Here is a 19,014-nt window from a genome sequence, read left to right as displayed (position 1 = left end):
CCCTTTAAGACTAAATACCCTAGTAGGGTGTTGTAATATGGGTTCTGTAAACCAGACGACCCTGTGAGATGCATTATAGTTCATGATGTCCTTACTGTGACATTAGAGAGCAGACTAAATTCCTTCTATTTGGTGAGTTGTAGTCTCCATGTTAGGGTTGGGTCACACATTGCGCATCCGCAGTGTATTTGACGCTGCGGATGCGCTACTGCCCTTCCCTAGAGAGTGCTTCCAGCTGTTCCCGTGTGTCCTGCTTGACATGGTGGCCACTCCCCCTGCACCCTGAGCTAGGCCGAGAGTGACCGTGATCTCTGGAGTACACTGCGCATGACTCCCTGCTCCCTCTCAGTCGGGCGCTCTCTAGGGACAAACAGTAGCGCACCCACAGAGTCAAATGCGCTACGGGTGACCCTACCCTAATTGTGTGTGTGTGTTTTTTTTTACACTAGGCAAAATCCTGCATTTTTTACAGACAAAAAAATTCAGCTCTTACCAGAAGGATCTATACTGATGTTAGTGGGAGACTTGTTGCCAAAAACAGAATCGAAGTCGACATTAAGGCCACCGGAGGTCTGTGGTTGAACAGCTATAGACGGTGTAAACCCTGCAAAAACAAGGCGACAGCACTTTAGTCATCCTCTATTACTTAACCACATCTGTGTCTAGGAAAAGCTGTGTGTCAACTATGTCTGCTACTACAATAGTTATTCACTTCTAAACGGCAACCAGTGTGCCTCCAGCTGCTGCAATATCTATTGTTTTGTGTCTACAGCTCCCAAGCAGTCCTGTGTCTCCACGGTAACAGACTACAAACTAGGCCTCTATATAGTCTGATCATGCAGTCACAGTAATTTACTTGTTACCCAACATACTTCTGGCAATATAGACCAGTGCTTTCTTACCAGGGTACCTCCAGCTGTTGCAAAACAACTTTCAGGTGCTGGAAGTTGTAGTGTTGCAACAGCTGGAGGCACACTGGTTGATAAACACTGTTTTAAAGGGATATTATGAAATACTGCAACTAAAATCCATTTTTGGGAGCCACATCTGACTTAAAGGGGGTTATCCAAGAAATCTTATATATATATATATATATATATATATATATATATATATATATATATATATATATATATATATCTCAACTGGCTCCAGAAAGTTAAACAGATTTGTAAATGACTTCTATTTAAAAATCTTAATCCTTTCAGTACGTATGAGCTGCTGAAGTTGAGTTGTTCTTTTCTGTCTAAGTGCTCTCTGATGACGCGTATCTCGGGAACCGCCCAGTTTAGAAGCAAATCCCCATAGCAAACCTCTTCCACTCTGTGCAGTTCCCGAGACAAGCAGAGATGTCAGCAGAGAGCACTGTTGCCAGACAGAAAAGAACAACTCAACTTCAGCAGCTGATGATTATTGGAAGGGTTAAGATTTTTTAATAGAAGTCATTTACAAATCTGTTTAACTTTTTGGAGCCAGTTGATATATAAAAGAAAGTTTTTTTCCTGGAATACCCCAACTCCGGTGAAAAACTGTTTTAAAATCAATTGGTGAAACAATGTTAAACAGATTTGTAAATTACTTCTATTTAAAAAATCTTAATCCTTCCAGCACTTATCAGCTGCTGTATGCTCCACAGGAAGCATACATTTGCAAACATAAGATAAGACCCTCAAATTTTTTACATTTTTAACATTTATGGCAGCATTACCATCTTTTTATGCAGAGAAGTTCTGCAGCTTAATGTGTTTTAGTAGGTTTTACCCTTTTGAGAGCACTCGGATCTACTATTCCTAGGCTGCAGACGACGGCCGTCTTTTATGACTATAACGTTTGTGTGCCTTCTAATAAATGATTGTGTGTTTTCTTAAGAGATCTGGAAACGATGATCTATTCAGAGTCGTAAGCCAAGATGAACCTCTGCCAGGACTCAGTCACACACGCAGACAATCCGCTCGATTTGTTCAATTCACGTATGAGTGAGACGGGAGCAGCTGCCAACAAGTGAGCATTCAGCTCCCACATAACAGGAGGTCGGAGCTTCTTCCTGCTATCGGAGGACCCCCTTAAGACAGATATCCCATGGTTTGAAATCCAAATCATCAGACGCCAAACTATAAGGTCACTTATATAAGGTTCTTAAATACTTTATGGGTCCATCGGGACAAATTCCACAGCACAAGATAGTTAGGTACTGTAAGCCCTGTATACATTAAAGGGGTACTCCGGTGGAAAACTATTTCCTCAGTAAAGAGGAAATTCTTTACTTTTTGAATTTCTTTTCTGCCTGACCACAGTTCTCTCTACTGACACCTCTGTCCATGGCAGGAACTGTCCAGAGTGGGAACAAAACCCCATAGCAAACATATGCTGCTCTGGACAGTTCCTAAAATGGACAGAGGTGGCAGCACAGAGCACTGTGGTCATGACAGAAAATAATTTCCTCTGTAGCATACAGCTGCTAATCCGTACTGGAAGGATAAAGATTTTTTTTAATTTACAAATCTGTTTAACTTTCTGGCACCAGTTGATTTAAAATAATTTTTATTTTTTTTTTAAATATAAAAGTTTTCCATCGGAATACCCCTTTAAGACACATGATCAGTAGTGGTAACTTTGTCTGGTTACCTACCTCCATATAGTCCAGCTACTGTAGAGGGTTCAGTGTGGAAATGGGAAGCGTTAGGATAGACTTGAGGCCCACAGAAAGAATCTGTTAATTGAAGAGCGAACGGAAAGAGTTAATATGCGCATGTCTGAACGTACAACACGTAGAACACATACCAAGGGATGGAAGGATGGATGTAACACACACTCGAGACGCATACTGACCCCTATCATAAAAGACACTCAAAGGGGGTCCCTGGAATTACAGAATATGTAATTAAAATGTCTATTATACAGTGGTCCCTCAAGTTACAATATTAATTGGTTCCAGGACGACCATTGTATGTTGAGACCATAACTCTATGGAAACCTGGTAATTGGTTCTGAAGACACCAAAATGTCATCTAAAAATAGGAAAAGGTGAAGATTAAAGAAAAATAAGTAGAAAACTAATATAGATAAAGCAAATCCTTACATATAAAAGTAAGAAAGATCTGCTGGGAGCTGTAAATCACTGTCTATGTCAGTGTTTCCCAACCGGGGTGCCTCCAGCTGTTGCAAAACTACAACTCCCAGCATGACCGGACAGCCGTTGGCTGTCCGGGCATGCTGGGAGTTGTAGTTTTGCAACAGCTGGAGGCACCCTGGTTGGGAAACAATGGTTTATGTAGAGGACAGGAGCTTCTTCAGGGTCCTATACAGTACACACAGTGTCCTAAATGGAGCCGCCCTTACATGGTGTCCAAAAGATCAGCTAACCCTGGCACAGGTAAGGAGTAGTACAGAACTTGTAGTACCCCCCTGTACTGTAGGGGGCGCAACCAGGCAACCATTCAGTGCATGCACTTCAGTAATACAGGTGATTTACCAGTAAAATGCCCATTCTGATTGGTCAGTTCCTCCAGTTGTGACAGGTATCACAGATCTGGACTGTCTGTACATTGTATGTTGAGTCTGGTTTCAAGTTACGATGGTCCAGAAAAGACCATTGTATGTTGAAACTATTGTATGTTGAGGCCATTGTAAGTTGAGGGATCACTGTACATTGTGTGTTTTAATTTCTCTGCTTGCTGTCAGTGAATAGAAAAAGAAGCTATACACCCCCCCTGACCACTTCACAAGTGATAAACACACATGACACGCCTATCTCTTGTCCGGATATCTATCTACGCTGTGTGTGCACGCAGGTAAAGCATCAGTACGTAGTCCAAACCAATGTAATCATTTGTCAAGACTGAATACAATTGTAACAAACCCTAAGCTGTGAGACGTATCAGGACTATGCCGTTTATCTCTTGGAGGTAAAAAGGTGTGTTTCCAATCACAGACATCTAGCAGAGATCTTGAACACTGTAAGCCATGATTTCCCAACCAGGGTGCCTCCAGCTTTTGCAAAGCTACAACTCCCAGCATGCCCGGACAGCCAAAGGCTGTCCGGGCATGCTGGGAGTTGTAGTTTTGCAACACGTCAAATCCCATACTGTACCTGGCCTAGTAATCATCATTCACTTAGTGCAGGCAACACACCCCTTGCAGGTGAGTGCAGCTCTGGAGTATAATACAGGATATAACTCAGGATCAGTACAGGATAAGTAATGTAATGTATGTACACAGTGACCTCACCAGCAGAATAGTGAGTACAGCTCTGGAGTATAATACAGGATATAACTCAGGATCAGTACAGAATAAGTAATGTAATGTATGTACATAGTGACCTCACCAGCAGAATAGTGAGTACAGCTCTGGAGTATAATACAGGATATAACTCAGGATCAGTACAGGATAAGTAATGTAATGTATGTACACAGTGACCTCACCAGCAGAATAGTGAGTACAGCTCTGGAGTATAATACAGGATATAACTCAGGATCAGTACAGAATAAGTAATGTAATGTATGTACATAGTGACCTCACCAGCAGAATAGTGAGTACAGCTCTGGAGTATAATACAGGATATAACTCAGGATCAGTACAGGATAAGTAATGTAATGTATGTACACAGTGACCTCACCAGCAGAATAGTGAGTACAGCTCTGGAGTATAATACAGGATATAACTCAGGATCAGTACAGAATAAGTAATGTAATGTATGTACATAGTGACCTCACCAGCAGAATAGTGAGTACAGCTCTGGAGTATAATACAGGATATAACTCAGGATCAGTACAGAATAAGTAATGTATGTACACAGTGACCTCACCAGCAGAATAGTGAGTACAGCTCTGGAGTATAATACAGGATATAACTCAGGATCAGTACAGGATAAGTAATGTATGTACACAGTGACCCCACCAGCAGAATAGTGAGTACAGCTCTGGAGTATAATACAGGATATAACTCAGGATCAGTACAGGATAAGTAATGTAATGTATGTACACAGTGACCTCACCAGCAGAATAGTGAGTACAGCTCTGAAGTATAATACAGGATATAACTCAGGATCAGTACAGAATAAGTAATGTATGTACACAGTGACCTCACCAGCAGAATAGTGAGTACAGCTCTGGAGTATAATACAGGATATAACTCAGGATCAGTACAGGATAAGTAATGTATGTACACAGTGACCCCACCAGCAGAATAGTGAGTACAGCTCTGGAGTATAATACAGGATATAACTCAGGATCAGTACAGGATAAGTAATGTAATGTATGTACACAGTGACCTCACCAGCAGAATAGTGAGTACAGCTCTGAAGTATAATACAGGATATAACTCAGGATCAGTACAGGATAAGTAATGTAATGTATGTACACAGTGACCCCACCAGCAGAATAGTGAGTACAGCTCTGGAGTATAATACAGGATATAACTCAGGATCAGTACAGGATAAGTAATGTAATGTATGTACACAGTGACCTCACCAGCAGAATAGTGAGTACAGCTCTGGAGTATAATACAGGATATAACTCAGGATCAGTACAGGATAAGTAATGTATGTACACAGTGACCCCACCAGCAGAATAGTGAGTACAGCTCTGGAGTATAATACAGGATATAACTCAGGATCAGTACAGGATAAGTAATGTAATGTATGTACACAGTGACCTCACCAGCAGAATAGTGAGTACAGCTCTGAAGTATAATACAGGATATAACTCAGGATCAGTACAGGATAAGTAATGTAATGTATGTATACAGTGACCTCACCAGCAGAATAGTGAGTACAGCTCTGTAGTATAATACAGGATATAACTCAGGATCAGTACAGGATAAGTAATGTATGTAGACAGTGACCTCACCAGCAGAATGGTGAGTACAGCTCTGTAGTATAATACAGGATATAACTCAGGATCAGTACAGGATAAGTAATGTAATGTATGTACACAGTGACCTCACCAGCAGAATAGTGAGTACAGCTCTGGGGTATAATACAGGATATAACTCAGGATCAGTACAGGATAAGTAATGTAATGTATGTACACAGTGACCTCACCAGCAGAATAGTGAGTACAGCTCTGGAGTATAATACAGGATATAACTCAGGATCAGTACAGGATAAGTAATGTAATGTATGTACACAGTGACCTCACCAGCAGAATAGTGAGTGTAGCTCTGGGGTATAATACAGGATATAACTCAGGATCAGTACAGGATAAGTAATGTAATGTATGTACACAGTGACCTCACCAGCAGAATAGTGAGTACAGCTCTGGGGTATAATACAGGATATAACTCAGGATCAGTACAGGATAAGTAATGTAATGTATGTACACAGTGACCTCACCAGCAGAATAGTGAGAGCAGCTCTGGAGTATAACACAGGATCAGTACAGGATAAGTAATGTAATGTATGTACACAGTGACCTCACCAGCAGAATAGTGAGTGTAGCTCTGCATGGGGATGCAGGATAACCAGAGGTTATATAACCTCACAGCATACAGGTCTTCAGATACCTGAGTTTGAGCGGCCTATTCCACGACCATACATATGAGACTCGAATGATTCAGAGAACGGATTGGTACGATCTAAAGAACCAAAAGACAATTTATACTTGAGACTATGGTCAGTGAAAAAAAGGCACCTAGACTAGAGTAGAAGGAATGAGACCTAGAGGTGGGGGAACTTTGGAGACAAAACTGGAGCTACTGAGCAGATGGATATAGATTGAAGGGTACGTTACCAATAAATATGTCATGGTTAGGTGTCTTAGCTGTATCGGTAGTGTTTACGGGCAGGTGGGCCCCATCGTTGGGTTTACTGAGGAAAGGATTAAGATTTGAGATGGATTCATCGGCAGCTTCGGAAGAGAAAGGATCTGCACACCCCCCATTCAGAGACAGGAAAGGTTAGAAGAAGCAGAGAGAAAAGCAGGTTAGATGAAAGACTTGATAAAACAGGGTGTTAGTTAAGAGAGAAACGGCAACAGCGCGGCGAGGAGACCATCACATGTCGCAGATTTGTTGTGGAAATTTCAGCGACCGAAAAGGAGATCTGTACATGTGAATGGGGTCGTTCATGCAACAAATCTGCTGCTTGTGACCTTGGCTCTCTAGGGCGAATTCACACGAGGCAGATTTGTTGTAGAAATTTCTGCCATTGTCCTATTGTCAGTGTAACTAAAGCTTCAGCTCACCTGAACGGCCTCTCCCTGTGAACAGACTGTGCAGGACAACACCAATAAAGGGGTATTCCGGCCAAAGACATCTTATCCCCTATCCAAAGGATAAGATGTCTGAAAACGGGGGGACCCCCTGTGATCTCCATGCAGCACCCGCATTCTATGCTGAACTGCTTCTCCAGTCTCAGAAACCTCTGTGTTTCCAGGACTGGAGACGTGACGCCACGCCCCCTCCATTCATGTCTATGGGAGGGGGCGTGACGGTAGTCACGCCCCCTCCCATAGACATGAATGGAGGGGCGTGGTGTGATGTCACGAGGGGCCGTGGCGTCACGTCTCCAGTCCCGGAAAGAGAGGTTTCCCAGCCTGTAGAAGCAACCCTGCATAAAATGCGGGTGCTGCAGGGAGATTGCGGGGGACCAAACATCATGCACACCACGTTTTTGCAATACAGTTCCCGTATCAGGTTTTTGATGAAAAACTGATTCCTCAAAACCGGCCTAAACTGTATCAAAACGTGTGTAACAAATTTAAACCCACATACGGTTAAAACCTTATACGGTTTGAAAAATGATGTCCGGTTGTGTCCGTTTTTTTTAAGAGAAAAAAAAAAGTATGAGTTTTTAACTTTTCACTCCATTATGAATAAAGTTTCAATTGTTTGATTGAAATTCCTAGAAAAAATAAAAAACAAAGTAAAAAACCGTATGGTGCAAACCGGATGGAACCATACGCACATACAGTTCTGTACGGTTCCCACTGACTCCCATGTTAAAATAAAATGTATACGGTTTAAAACACTTTTTCACCTGGACCAAAAACAGTGGTAGGCTACGGTTTTGGGTACAGGCAAAAAAAAAAAAAAGACTAAATTGGACAAGATGCAAAACGGATGCATCTTTTGGCATACGGTTTTCAATGGAGGGTCAATGCATACGGTTTTCATTGGAGGGTCAATGCATACGGTTTTCATTACTGTTCCGTACGGCTTTTCACATTGAATGCACCCCTATCCTTTGAATAGGGGATAAGATGTATTTGGCCGGAATACCCCTTAAAACTGTAAAAAAAAAAATAAAAAAAAATAATAATTAAAGGGGTATTCCAGGCAAAAACTTTTTTTTTTATATATCAACTGGCTCTGGAAAGTTAAACAGATTTGTAAATTACTTCTATTAAAAAATCTTAATCCTTGCAATAGTTATTAGCTTCTGAAGTTGAGTTGTTGTTTTCTGTCTAACTGCTCTCTGATGACTCACGTCCCGGGAGCTGTGCAGTTCCTATGGGGATATTCTCCCATCATGCACAGCTCCTGGGACGTGACATCATCATTGAGCAGTTAGACAGAAAACTTCAGAAGCTAATAACTATTGGAAGGATTAAGATTTTTTAATAGAAGTAATTTACAAATCTGTTTAACTTTCCAGAGCCAGTTGATATATAAAAAAAGTTTTTGCCTGGAATACCCCTTTAAAGTCCATCAAAGAGATTGCAGCTTACGTTATGATTCGATCATAAAGAGTGCAGGATACAAGAAAAGTGGGGTAAAGTGGACACCTTACCGGTGCACATAGCACCCTGAGGCCATTTTCACAAGGCAAAAGGTCCTGGAATTCCGGAAAAAAAAAAATATATAATTATAATAATTTATAAATAAAAAGAAAAACCACAGCCATTCCACTGCAGCAGAGTCCCATTGATTTAAACAGGATTCTGCTGCACTGTGCATACAGCAGAATTTCTGCAGCAGATGTTTCTGCCACAGAAATCCCGACCGATTCAGGCGTCCACAGAAAGAATAGACTTGCCTATTGCTTCTGTGGAATCCGCTCAAAAATGCATTGCCGTCTATGAGGCAGCGCCTTTCCTAGCCCTAGCATTGTTCTGCCGGAGCCCTCTGTCTGCAGAACGTCCTTAGGGAAATGTTTACACGACGGAATTTCCGTGCGGAATCCGGTGGAAAAATTCAGCTCGGAAATTCTGCTGCATGAAGTTAACATTGTGGTGAACGGCATTCACGCTTGTCCCATTTTTTCCCGAAAAGGAATTTCTGCTGTGGCAATTCTGCAGACCCCATTCCACAAAAAGAACCAAACAGCTCAATTCTTCTTTTTGCAGAATTCCACGGCAGAATCTGATTGAAATCAATGGGACTCTGAATTCCATACAGAATCTGTGCGGAGCGCAAGAAATTCTGTATTAATTCATTCCACAAAATTGCAAATAAAAAAACAATAAAATAAATAAAAACAAACCCGCTGCTTGCTTGGCACAGAAATTCCGCCGTGTGAACATAGCCTTACGTATAATGTTGAGTCCCTTCAGTCCACTCTCCTTGTATCCTGCGCTCGTTATGATGGAATAAAATCGTAAACCCTTTATCAGCCCATTACCACTTTGGGATACATTTTTTTTTCGGATTCCTCTGAAATATCCCCGTTCAAATGAATGGGACAGAATTTCAGCTGCAGAAAATGTTGCAACAAATCTGCCACGTGTGAAGCCACCCTATACGGTATCTCCAATACAAGCCACACCACCCTCTACTCGCCTGCCAAATTTTAAAGCTCACAATCTTGCAGGAATTTCCCCAATTTAAGAGAAGGATAACACATGAGGACTGGGGACATCTGCGTGGAGAGAACATGAGGAACTCTACAGCATATGCCAGTGTTTCCCAACCAGGGTGCCTCCAGCTGTTGCAAAACGACAACTCCAAGCATGCCCGGACAGCCGTTGGCTGTCCGGGTATGCTGGGAGTTGTCACTTTGCAACAGCTGGAGGCACCCTGGTTGGGAAACACCGGACTATGGCCCCATGTAGCGGTCTCACTGAAGATTTTCCACACACATTTCCTTGCAGAAAATCTGCATCCAATGTATGTGAATAGAGAAGTGGTTCCCAACCAGGGTGCCTGCAGCTGTTGCAAAACTAAATTTCCTCAAAAAAAAAAACAAAAAAAAAACTGCCTTTTGTTGTCCGGGCATGCTGGGAGATGTAATTTTGCAACAGCTGGAGGCACCCTGGTTGAGAAACACTTGAAAAAGATTGTACAACCATCTTCATATGCAATGGAAACATTTTCACGCAGAAATTATGAGTATTATCCCCAAATGAGTGTCACAGTATATAAGGAATCACTATATATATATATATATATATATATATATATATATATATATATATATACATACATATCTTTATCTCTCTCCATCTCCCTCTATCTATATATCCATCTCCCTCTATCCCTCTATCTCTCTATCTATATATCTATCTCCCTCTATCTCTCTATCTATATATCTATCTCCCTCTATCTCTCTATCTATATATCTATCTCCCTCTATCTCTCTATCTATATATCTATCTCCCTCTATCTCTCTATCTATATATCTATCTCCCTCTATCTCTCTATCTATATATCTATCTCCCTCTATCTCTCTATCTATATATCTATCTCCCTCTATCTCTCTATCTATATATCTATCTCCCTCTATCTCTCTATCTATATATCTATCTCCCTCTATCTCTCTATCTCTCTATCTATATATCTATCTCCCTCCCTCATATCTCCCCCCTCCCTCATATCTCCCTCCCTCCCTCATATCTGTGTATATATGTATATAAACACCAAAGTACTTGCCTACCTTTTGCTTAAACAATGCAGGTGTTTCCCAACCAGGGTGCCTCGGGCTGTTGCAAAACTACAACTCCCAGCAGCTGGAGGCACACTGATTGGTAAATACCTGCATATGAAGTCCACACCGAGCCATTTATCTATTCAGGATCCGAAAAGGCTGGTACCAAGTTCGGCCTCATGTGAGTAAGTGACTACTACCAGTCCAAAGATGGTCTCTCTATCCTAGCCTAGCTTCTAGGGCAGTGTTTCTCCACCAAGGTGCCTCCAGCTGTTGCAAAACTACAACTCCCAGCATGCAGGAGATGTAGTTGTGCAACAGCTGGAGGCAGCCTGGTAGGGAAAAACTGCTCTTGAGAAAGAATCACATTTTTTAAATACCCTGGTGCAGTATTGGTATAAAGGTGGACGTGAAGGTTGCAATGAAGAGAAGCCGACACTCATCAAAAGATAAAATCCCAAATCCAGAAAGAAAAGTCTGTAAATGCAGGGTGAATACAGTACAGGTAAAGGCAAGCATGGCGGCAGAGAACTGACGTGTTTCGAGCTGATCTAGCTCTTCATTATGGTATGTAGGTTATATGCAGGGAGATTTAAAGGGGCACTCTGTCTCTAGACATCTTAATTCCTATCTAAAAGATAAAATAAGATGTCTGATCGCAGGGGTCCGGCCGCAGGAAGCCCCCGCAAGGTCTGTGAAATCACCCAACATTCTGAACATTTTTCTCAGAAAATGTACCCCGTTAAAAAGAGCGCCCTTAGCTAGATGGGGGGGGGGGGGGCGGGAGCAGTGAGGGACTGACCAAAAAACAGGACAATCTGTGGAGCAGAGTGCTATATATATATATATATATATATATATATATATATATATATATATACGTATATTGTACAAAGAAGTCGCAGCACACCCAGGTAGCATAAGGTGCAAAAGAATTGAGCTTTATTGGCCAATGTTATACAACGTTTCGATGGTATCTCACCATCTTAGTCAAGCATGCTGTCGAAACGTTGTATAACATGGGCCAATAAAGCTCAATTCTTTTGCACCTTATGTTACCTGGGTGTGCTGCGACGACTTTGGAGTATATATCGATGGACACGGTCTGCGAATGGGACCACAGTCATCGCTTGCACCCCGGCTTACTCCAGCTGTACCCCTGAGGTTGTGCTGCCTACCCTGTGCTTGTGAATTTATATATATACACACATACATACAATACAGACCAAAAGTTTGGACACACCTTCTCATTCAGAGTTTTCTTTATTTTTATGACTATGGAAATTGTAGATTCACACTGAAGGCATCAAAACTATGAATTATCACATGTGGAATTATATACATAACAAAAAAGTGTGAAAATATGTCATATTCTAGGTTCTAGCCACCTTTTGCTTTGATTACTGCTTTACACACACTTGGCATTCTCTTGTTGAGCTTCAAGAGGTAGTCACCTGAAATGGTTTTCACTTCACAGGTGTGCTGGTGTGGGGGAGGAGGTGTGATGGTGTGGGGGGGGAGGAGGTGTGCTGGTGTGGGGGAGGAGGTGCGATGGTGTGGGGGAGGAGGTGTGATGGTGTGGGGGAGGAGGTGTGATGGTGTGGGGGAGGAGGTGTGATGGTGTGGGGGAGGAGGTGTGATGGTGTGGGGGAGGAGGTGTGATGGTGTGGGGGAGGAGGTGTGATGGTGTGGGGGAGGAGGTGTGATGGTGTGGGGGAGGAGGTGTGATGGTGTGGGGGTGCTTTGCTGGTGACACTGTTGGGGATTTATTCAGAATTGAAGGCATACTGACCCAGCATGGCTACCACAGCATCTTGCAGCGGCTGCTATTCCATCCGGTTTGCGTTTAGTTGGACCATCATTTATTTTTCAACAGGACAATAACCCCAAACACACCTCCAGGCTGTGTAAGGACTATGTGACCAAGAAGGAGAGTGATGGGGGGCTGCGCCAGATGACCTGGCCTCCACAGTCACCGGACCTGAACCCAATCGAGATGGTTTGGGGTGAGTTGGACCGCAGAGTGAAGGCAAAAAGGGCCAACAAGTGCTAAGCATCATGGGAACTCCTTCAAGACTGTTGGAAGACCATTTCAGGTGACTACCTCTTGAAGCTCATCAAGAGAATGAGTGTGCAAAGCAGTAATCAAAGCAAAAGGTGGCTAGAACCTAGAATTTGACAGATTTTCACACTTATTTGTTATGTCTATAACTCCACATGTGATAATTCATAGTTTTGATGCCTTCAGTGTGAATCTACAATATTCATAGTCATGAAAATAAAGAAAACTCTGAATGAGAAGGTGTCCAAACTTTTGGTCAGGACTGTGTGTGTGTGTGTATGTATATTATATATATATATATATATATATATATATATGTATATTATATATATATATATATATATATATATATATATATATATATATATATATAATCACTAGTGTTAAAGAGGCCTACATGTTTTACTTAGGGTGACACACCCCTAAAGTGCAGGTACCACATCTCAGAGCATGGCGGGAGAGAACCGACGTGTTTTGAGCGGATCTAGCTCTTCATCATGGTATGTGTACATTACCTGCTCCATGCAGAGAGGTTAAAAAAGTACCTTCCCCCCCTGAACAAAAATCTGGAGGGGCTGCAGCCCCAAGTGCCATATATAAGAAAGAATCACCAGTGTTTAGTAGTTTAGATATTTTAGTGAGGCACATCCTAAAGTGCAGGTAGCATCTCAAAGAACACCAACAACGGTTACCTTATGCATGTCCATGTCAAAGGTGATCTGAAACAGTGGCATACGTCTGGTGTATATGTCAGGGAATTACCACGTTGGGTAACAAACCCAACAAATACTACATGGGAGGGTCACACAGCGCAAGCGCAGCGTATTTCATGCTGCGTGAAGTCTTCCAAGCAGTGGGAATACACGGCTTTCCCTGCCGTAGCCCTGTGTAGGCAGTGCGGTACAGAAGCGGACTGAGCGCACCTATGTAAGGCTGCGTTCACATGGCCGCCAAGACCCATCCAGTTCTTCTCCAGTCAAAAAAATTAAAACGGACAAAAAAAAAAACCGGATGCAAACGGATGTTATCCGTTTGTATCCGTTATTGTTCAGTTAATAAACCGTTCTGAGCATGCTCAGAAGTAAAAATGGATCAAAAACTGATGGAAAAAAACAGATGCAAAGGGATGAAATGTAATGCTTGTCCATTTCCCATAGACTTCAATGTTAAATTTACTGTATCCGTTTTTTTCTTCCGCTTTTTTTTGACGCACAGTCTTTTTTCCTGCCAAAAAAACCCCCCAAAAAACGAAACGAGCGCAGACTAGAGATGAGCGAACTTACAGTAAATTTGATTCGTCACGAACTTCTCGGCGTGGTAATTGATGACTTATCCTGCATAAATTAGTTCAGCTTTCAGGTGCTCCCGTGGGCTGGAAAAGGTGGATACAGTCCTAGGAGACTCTTTCCCAGGACTGTATCCACCTTTCCAGCCCACCGGAGCACCGGAAAGCTGAACTAATTTATGCAGGATAATTTATCAACTGCCGAGCCGAGAAGTTCGTGACGAATCGAATTTACTGTAAGTTCGCTCATCTCTAGCGCAGACGGGTGCAAACGTATGTGAAAGGATTGTAAAAAAGATGAAAAATCCCATTGACAAAAAATCGGATTATTTTACAACCGTATGTAATCCCTTTACAAGCAGCAACAGAACCTCAACAGGGAGAAAAAAATAAAAAATGGGGACGGCCGTGTGAATGCACCCTAACTGTGATGCGCTCCCCACCTCCAAATTTATTTCAGACATAGGGCTGCGGCGCCATGTGTGTCTGCTCAAACATATGCAGAATATTTCCCGCTGTCCGGTAGATTTCTCGCAGCGTGCAATACGCTACGTATGCGCTGTGTGTGTGGCCCTACCCCAAGTGTGTGTAATACTATATGTAATGAGTACATATAGCCCGACCCAACAGAGTTTTATCACTTTAAAGGGGTACTCCGGTGGAAAACGTTTCTTTTATATCAACTGGCTCCAGAAAATTAAACAGATTTGTAAATTATTTATATTAAAAAAATATTAATCCTTCCAGTACTTATCAGCTGCTGAAGTTGAGTTGTTTTCTGTCTGACAACAGTGCTCTCTGCTGACACCTGTCTGTCTGTCTCAGGAACTGTCCAGAGTAGGAGCAAATCCCCATAGCAAGCCTCTAATGCTTCGGACAGTTCCTGAGACAAGCAGAGGTGTCAGCACTGTGGTCAGACAGAAAAGAACAACTCAACTATAGCAGCTGATAACTACTGGAAGGATTTCGATTTTTTTTATAGAAGTAATTTACAAATCTGTTGAACTTTCCGGAGCCAATTTTTTTTCCACCGGAGTAATCCCTTTAAAGGGGGTTATCCAGGTTTAGACTGAACAAAGCTCCTTTATTACAGAAGCAGCGTCACCGTTCACCTTAATTTGTCCAAAATGTCTCCTCTGTTTTATTAAAGTGAATGGAGCAGAGTTGTAATCCACCACACGACCTGAGGACAAGGGTGGCCCTACTTTTTGGAGAAAGCAGCTATTTTTTTCCAGTCTCAAATAACCTGAAATGTTTTTCCTGGAATACCCCTTTAAAGGGGTACTCCGGTGGAAAATTTTATTTATTTTTGTTAATCAACTGGTGCCAGAAAGTTAAACAAGATTTGTAAATTACTTCTATTAAAAAATCTTAATCCTTCCAGTACTTATTACCTGCTGAATACTACAGAGGAAATTCTTTACTTTTTGGAACACAGAGCTCTCTGCTGACATCTCTGTCCATTTTAGGAACTGTCCAGAGCAGCATATATTTGCTATGGGGATTTTCTCCTACTCTGGACAGTTCTCAAAATGGACAGAGATGTCAGCAGAGAGAACTGTGCTCGTTATGTCAGCAGAGCACTCTCTGTCTTCCAAAAAGAAAATAATTTCCTCTGTAGTATTAAGCAGCTAATAAGTACTGGAAGGATTAAGATTTTTTTTTAATAGAAGTCATTTACAAATCTGTTTAGCTTTCTGGCACCAGTGGATTTAAAAAAAACCTTTTTTCTTTTAAATCAACTGGTGCCAGAAAGTTAAACATATTTGTAAATGACTTCTATTAAAAAATCTTAATCCTTCCAGTACTTATTAGCTGCTGAATGCTACAGAGGAAATTCTTTTCTTTTTGGAACACTGATGACATCACGAGCACAGTGCTCTCTGCTGACATCTCTGTTCATTTTAGCAACCGTGCATAGCAGATGTATGCTAAGGGCAGCATGGTGGTTTAGTGGTTAGCACTGCTGCCTTGCAGTGCTGGGGGCTTGGGTTCAAATCCCACTAAGGACAACAATAAAGACTTATTATTATTATGATAACGTCATCAAAGAGCACTGTGCTCGTGATGTCATCAGAGAGCATTCCAAAAAGAAAAGAATTCCCTCTGTAGTATTCAGCAGCTAATAAGTACAGGAAGGATTAAGATTTTTTAATAGAAGTAATTTACAAATCTGTTTAACTTTCCGGAGCCAGTTGATTTAAAAAGAAAAAAAGGTTTTCACCGGAGTACCCCTTTAACTCCTGAACAGATGCAGCAGAGCTGATCTCAAACACGCTCCTATAACCTCATTTCCCTTCCAAACCGTACAGCAGTGTTTCACAACCAGAGCGCCTCCAGCTGTTGTAAAACTACAACTCCCAGCATGCCCGGACAGCCGAAGGCTGTCCGGGCATGCTGGGAGTTGTAGTTTTACAACAGCTGGAGGTGCCCTGGTTGGGAAACACTGGCGTACAGTAACAATTCACTCTGTTAATACTGAAAAGCAGCTCGTGCTGCCGGAGGGCATGTACAGATTTACATTACAGCGCACTGCAGGCATAGGGAAATTCCTGCCGTCAGTACACGATTTCCAGGCGCGGCTCCTTACCTCCCCATGTACTTGCTACTGGTGGCGCGGCATTGAGCGGATGAACAGCTGGCTGGAAACTTGGCTGCATGTCAAGTAAGTCATTTGGCAGCTTGGAACTGCTGAGAAGAGAAAGTACAAGAGCTGTTATGTCTGTGCTATTACCCTCAGCCCACACAAACATCTCATCCGCGTCGGCCAGGCTCAGACACGGCCTCCGCTGCTTCCAGGCATCATCAATCTTCAGGAAAAAATATAAATAAATTAAAAAAAATACACTGACAGTCACCGAAGAAATCTTCCTGCAGGACTGACCCTTATGTCCCGGTTATCACCGAACTGAGACTTCAGGTTCTGGACAATAATAATAAGCCAGCATCAATTTATGAAGAACCAGCAATGATACTGCAGGCCAAGGTCTTCCCTATGACCGCTGCATTCAAGGTAGAAGAACAGAGCTATTAAAAAGGGGTATTCCAGGAAAAAGCATCTGGCTCCAGAAAGTTAGATAGATTTGTAAATTACTTCTATTAAAAAAATCTTAATCCTCCCATTACTTAACAGCTGCTGAAGTTGAGTTCTTCTTTTCGGTCTGACAACAGTGCTCTCTGCTGACACACCTCTGTCTCAGGAACTGTCCAGAGTAGGATCAAATCTCCATAGCAAACCTCTAATGCTTCGGACAGTTCCTGAGACAGACAGAGGTGTCAGCAGAGAGCATTGTGGTCAGACAGAAACTACACAACTTCAGCAGCAGATAAGTACTGGAAGGATTCATATTTTTTAATAGAAGCAATTTACAAATCTGTTTAACTTTCTGGAGCCACTTGAGATTTTATATATATATATATATATATATATATATATATATATATATATATATATATATATATGTGTGTGTGTGTGTGTGTGTTTTTTCCTGGAATACCCCTTTAAATTGATGCAAAACTCAATGCAAATTCAGCCCAGACTTAGTGCAGTTACTCAATTTTATATTCCTTTTTGTATAATCACCATTTCAAAAAGCGGATGCTCTCGCGCCATAGTATGGATTACATGGACGGTCAGTCATGTAGTACTACATCTAGCCTGTAGCAGGCGCAGAAGTTTAAGAAGCAGGATATTAACATTGTGCGACAAAATTGAAAAAAAACAAACGCAGTTTTGTAAGTTTTGGGGGCTTCCGTTTCTATGTAGTACATTTTTCGGTAAAAATGACACCTTATCTTTATTCTGTAGGTCCATACGATTAAAATGATACCCTACTTATATAGGTTTGATTTTGTCGTACTTCTGGAAAAAATCATAACTACATGCAGGAAAATTAATACGTTTAAAATTGTCATTTCTGACCCCTATAACTTTTTTATTTTTCCGTGTATGGGGCGGTATGAGGGCTCATTTTTTGCGCCGTGATCTGAAGTTTTTAATGGTACCATTTTTGCATTGATAATGATATAAGTGACCAAAAATGCACTATTTTGGACTTTGGAATTTTTTTTGCGCGTACGCTATTGACCGAGCGGTTTAATTAACGATATATTTTTATAATTCGGACATTTCCGCACGCGGTGATACCACATATGTTTATTTTTATTTACACTGCTTTTTTTTTATGGGAAAAGGGGGGGGATTCAAACTTAATAGGGAAGGGGTTAAATGACCTTTATTCACTGTTTTTTTGCAGTGTTATAGGTCCCATAGGGACCTATAACACTGCACACACTGATCATTGTTATCCCATAGGGACCTATAACACTGCACACACTGATCATTGTTATCCCATAGGGACCTATAACACTGCACACACTGATCATTGTTATCCTATAGGGACCTATAACACTGCACACACTGATCATTGTTATCCCATAGGGACCTATAACACTGCACACACTGATCATTGTTATCCCATAGGGACCTATAACACTGCACACACTGATCATTGTTATCCCATAGGGACCTATAACACTGCACACACTGATCATTGTTATCCCATAGGGACCTATAACACTGCACACACTGATCATTGTTATCCCATAGGGACCTATAACACTGCACACACTGATCATTGTTATCCCATAGGGACCTATAACACTGCACACACTGATCATTGTTATCCCATAGGGACCTATAACACTGCACACACTGATCATTGTTATCCCATAGGGACCTATAACACTGCACACACTGATCTCTTATACTGATCATTGTTATCCCATAGGGACCTATAACACTGCACACACTGATCTTTATCATTGATCACTGGTTTCTCATAGGAAACCAGTGATCGATGATTC

General features: G+C 41.7%; 1 protein-coding gene across 16 annotated transcripts in view; it reads right to left on the bottom strand.

Annotated features, from left to right (window-relative positions):
- The window catches only part of PICALM (phosphatidylinositol binding clathrin assembly protein), a 129,882-nt gene that overhangs the window by 29,245 nt on the left and 81,623 nt on the right, over positions 1-19,014 (bottom strand). For 4 of the 16 annotated variants that reach the window (XM_056561300.1, XM_056561303.1, XM_056561307.1 and 1 more), the window contains exons 12-16: positions 16,739-16,839; positions 6,729-6,863; positions 6,502-6,573; positions 2,630-2,710; positions 494-604 (exon numbers count right to left, since the gene is read on the bottom strand). In XM_056561300.1, coding sequence (XP_056417275.1) covers positions 494-604; positions 2,630-2,710; positions 6,502-6,573; positions 6,729-6,863; positions 16,739-16,839 — 500 coding nt within the window. The remainder of the gene's footprint in view (positions 1-493; positions 605-2,629; positions 2,711-6,501; positions 6,574-6,728; positions 6,864-16,738; positions 16,840-19,014) is intronic. The other 12 variants (XM_056561310.1, XM_056561317.1, XM_056561314.1 and 9 more) reach the window with 9 other exon arrangements.

The sequence above is a fragment of the Hyla sarda genome, chromosome 2 (genome assembly GCF_029499605.1).
Source record: "Hyla sarda isolate aHylSar1 chromosome 2, aHylSar1.hap1, whole genome shotgun sequence".
Taxonomy (NCBI): domain Eukaryota; kingdom Metazoa; phylum Chordata; class Amphibia; order Anura; family Hylidae; genus Hyla; species Hyla sarda.
Note: the sequence above shows the minus strand (reverse complement) of the source record. Positions and strands in the feature narration are given on the sequence as shown.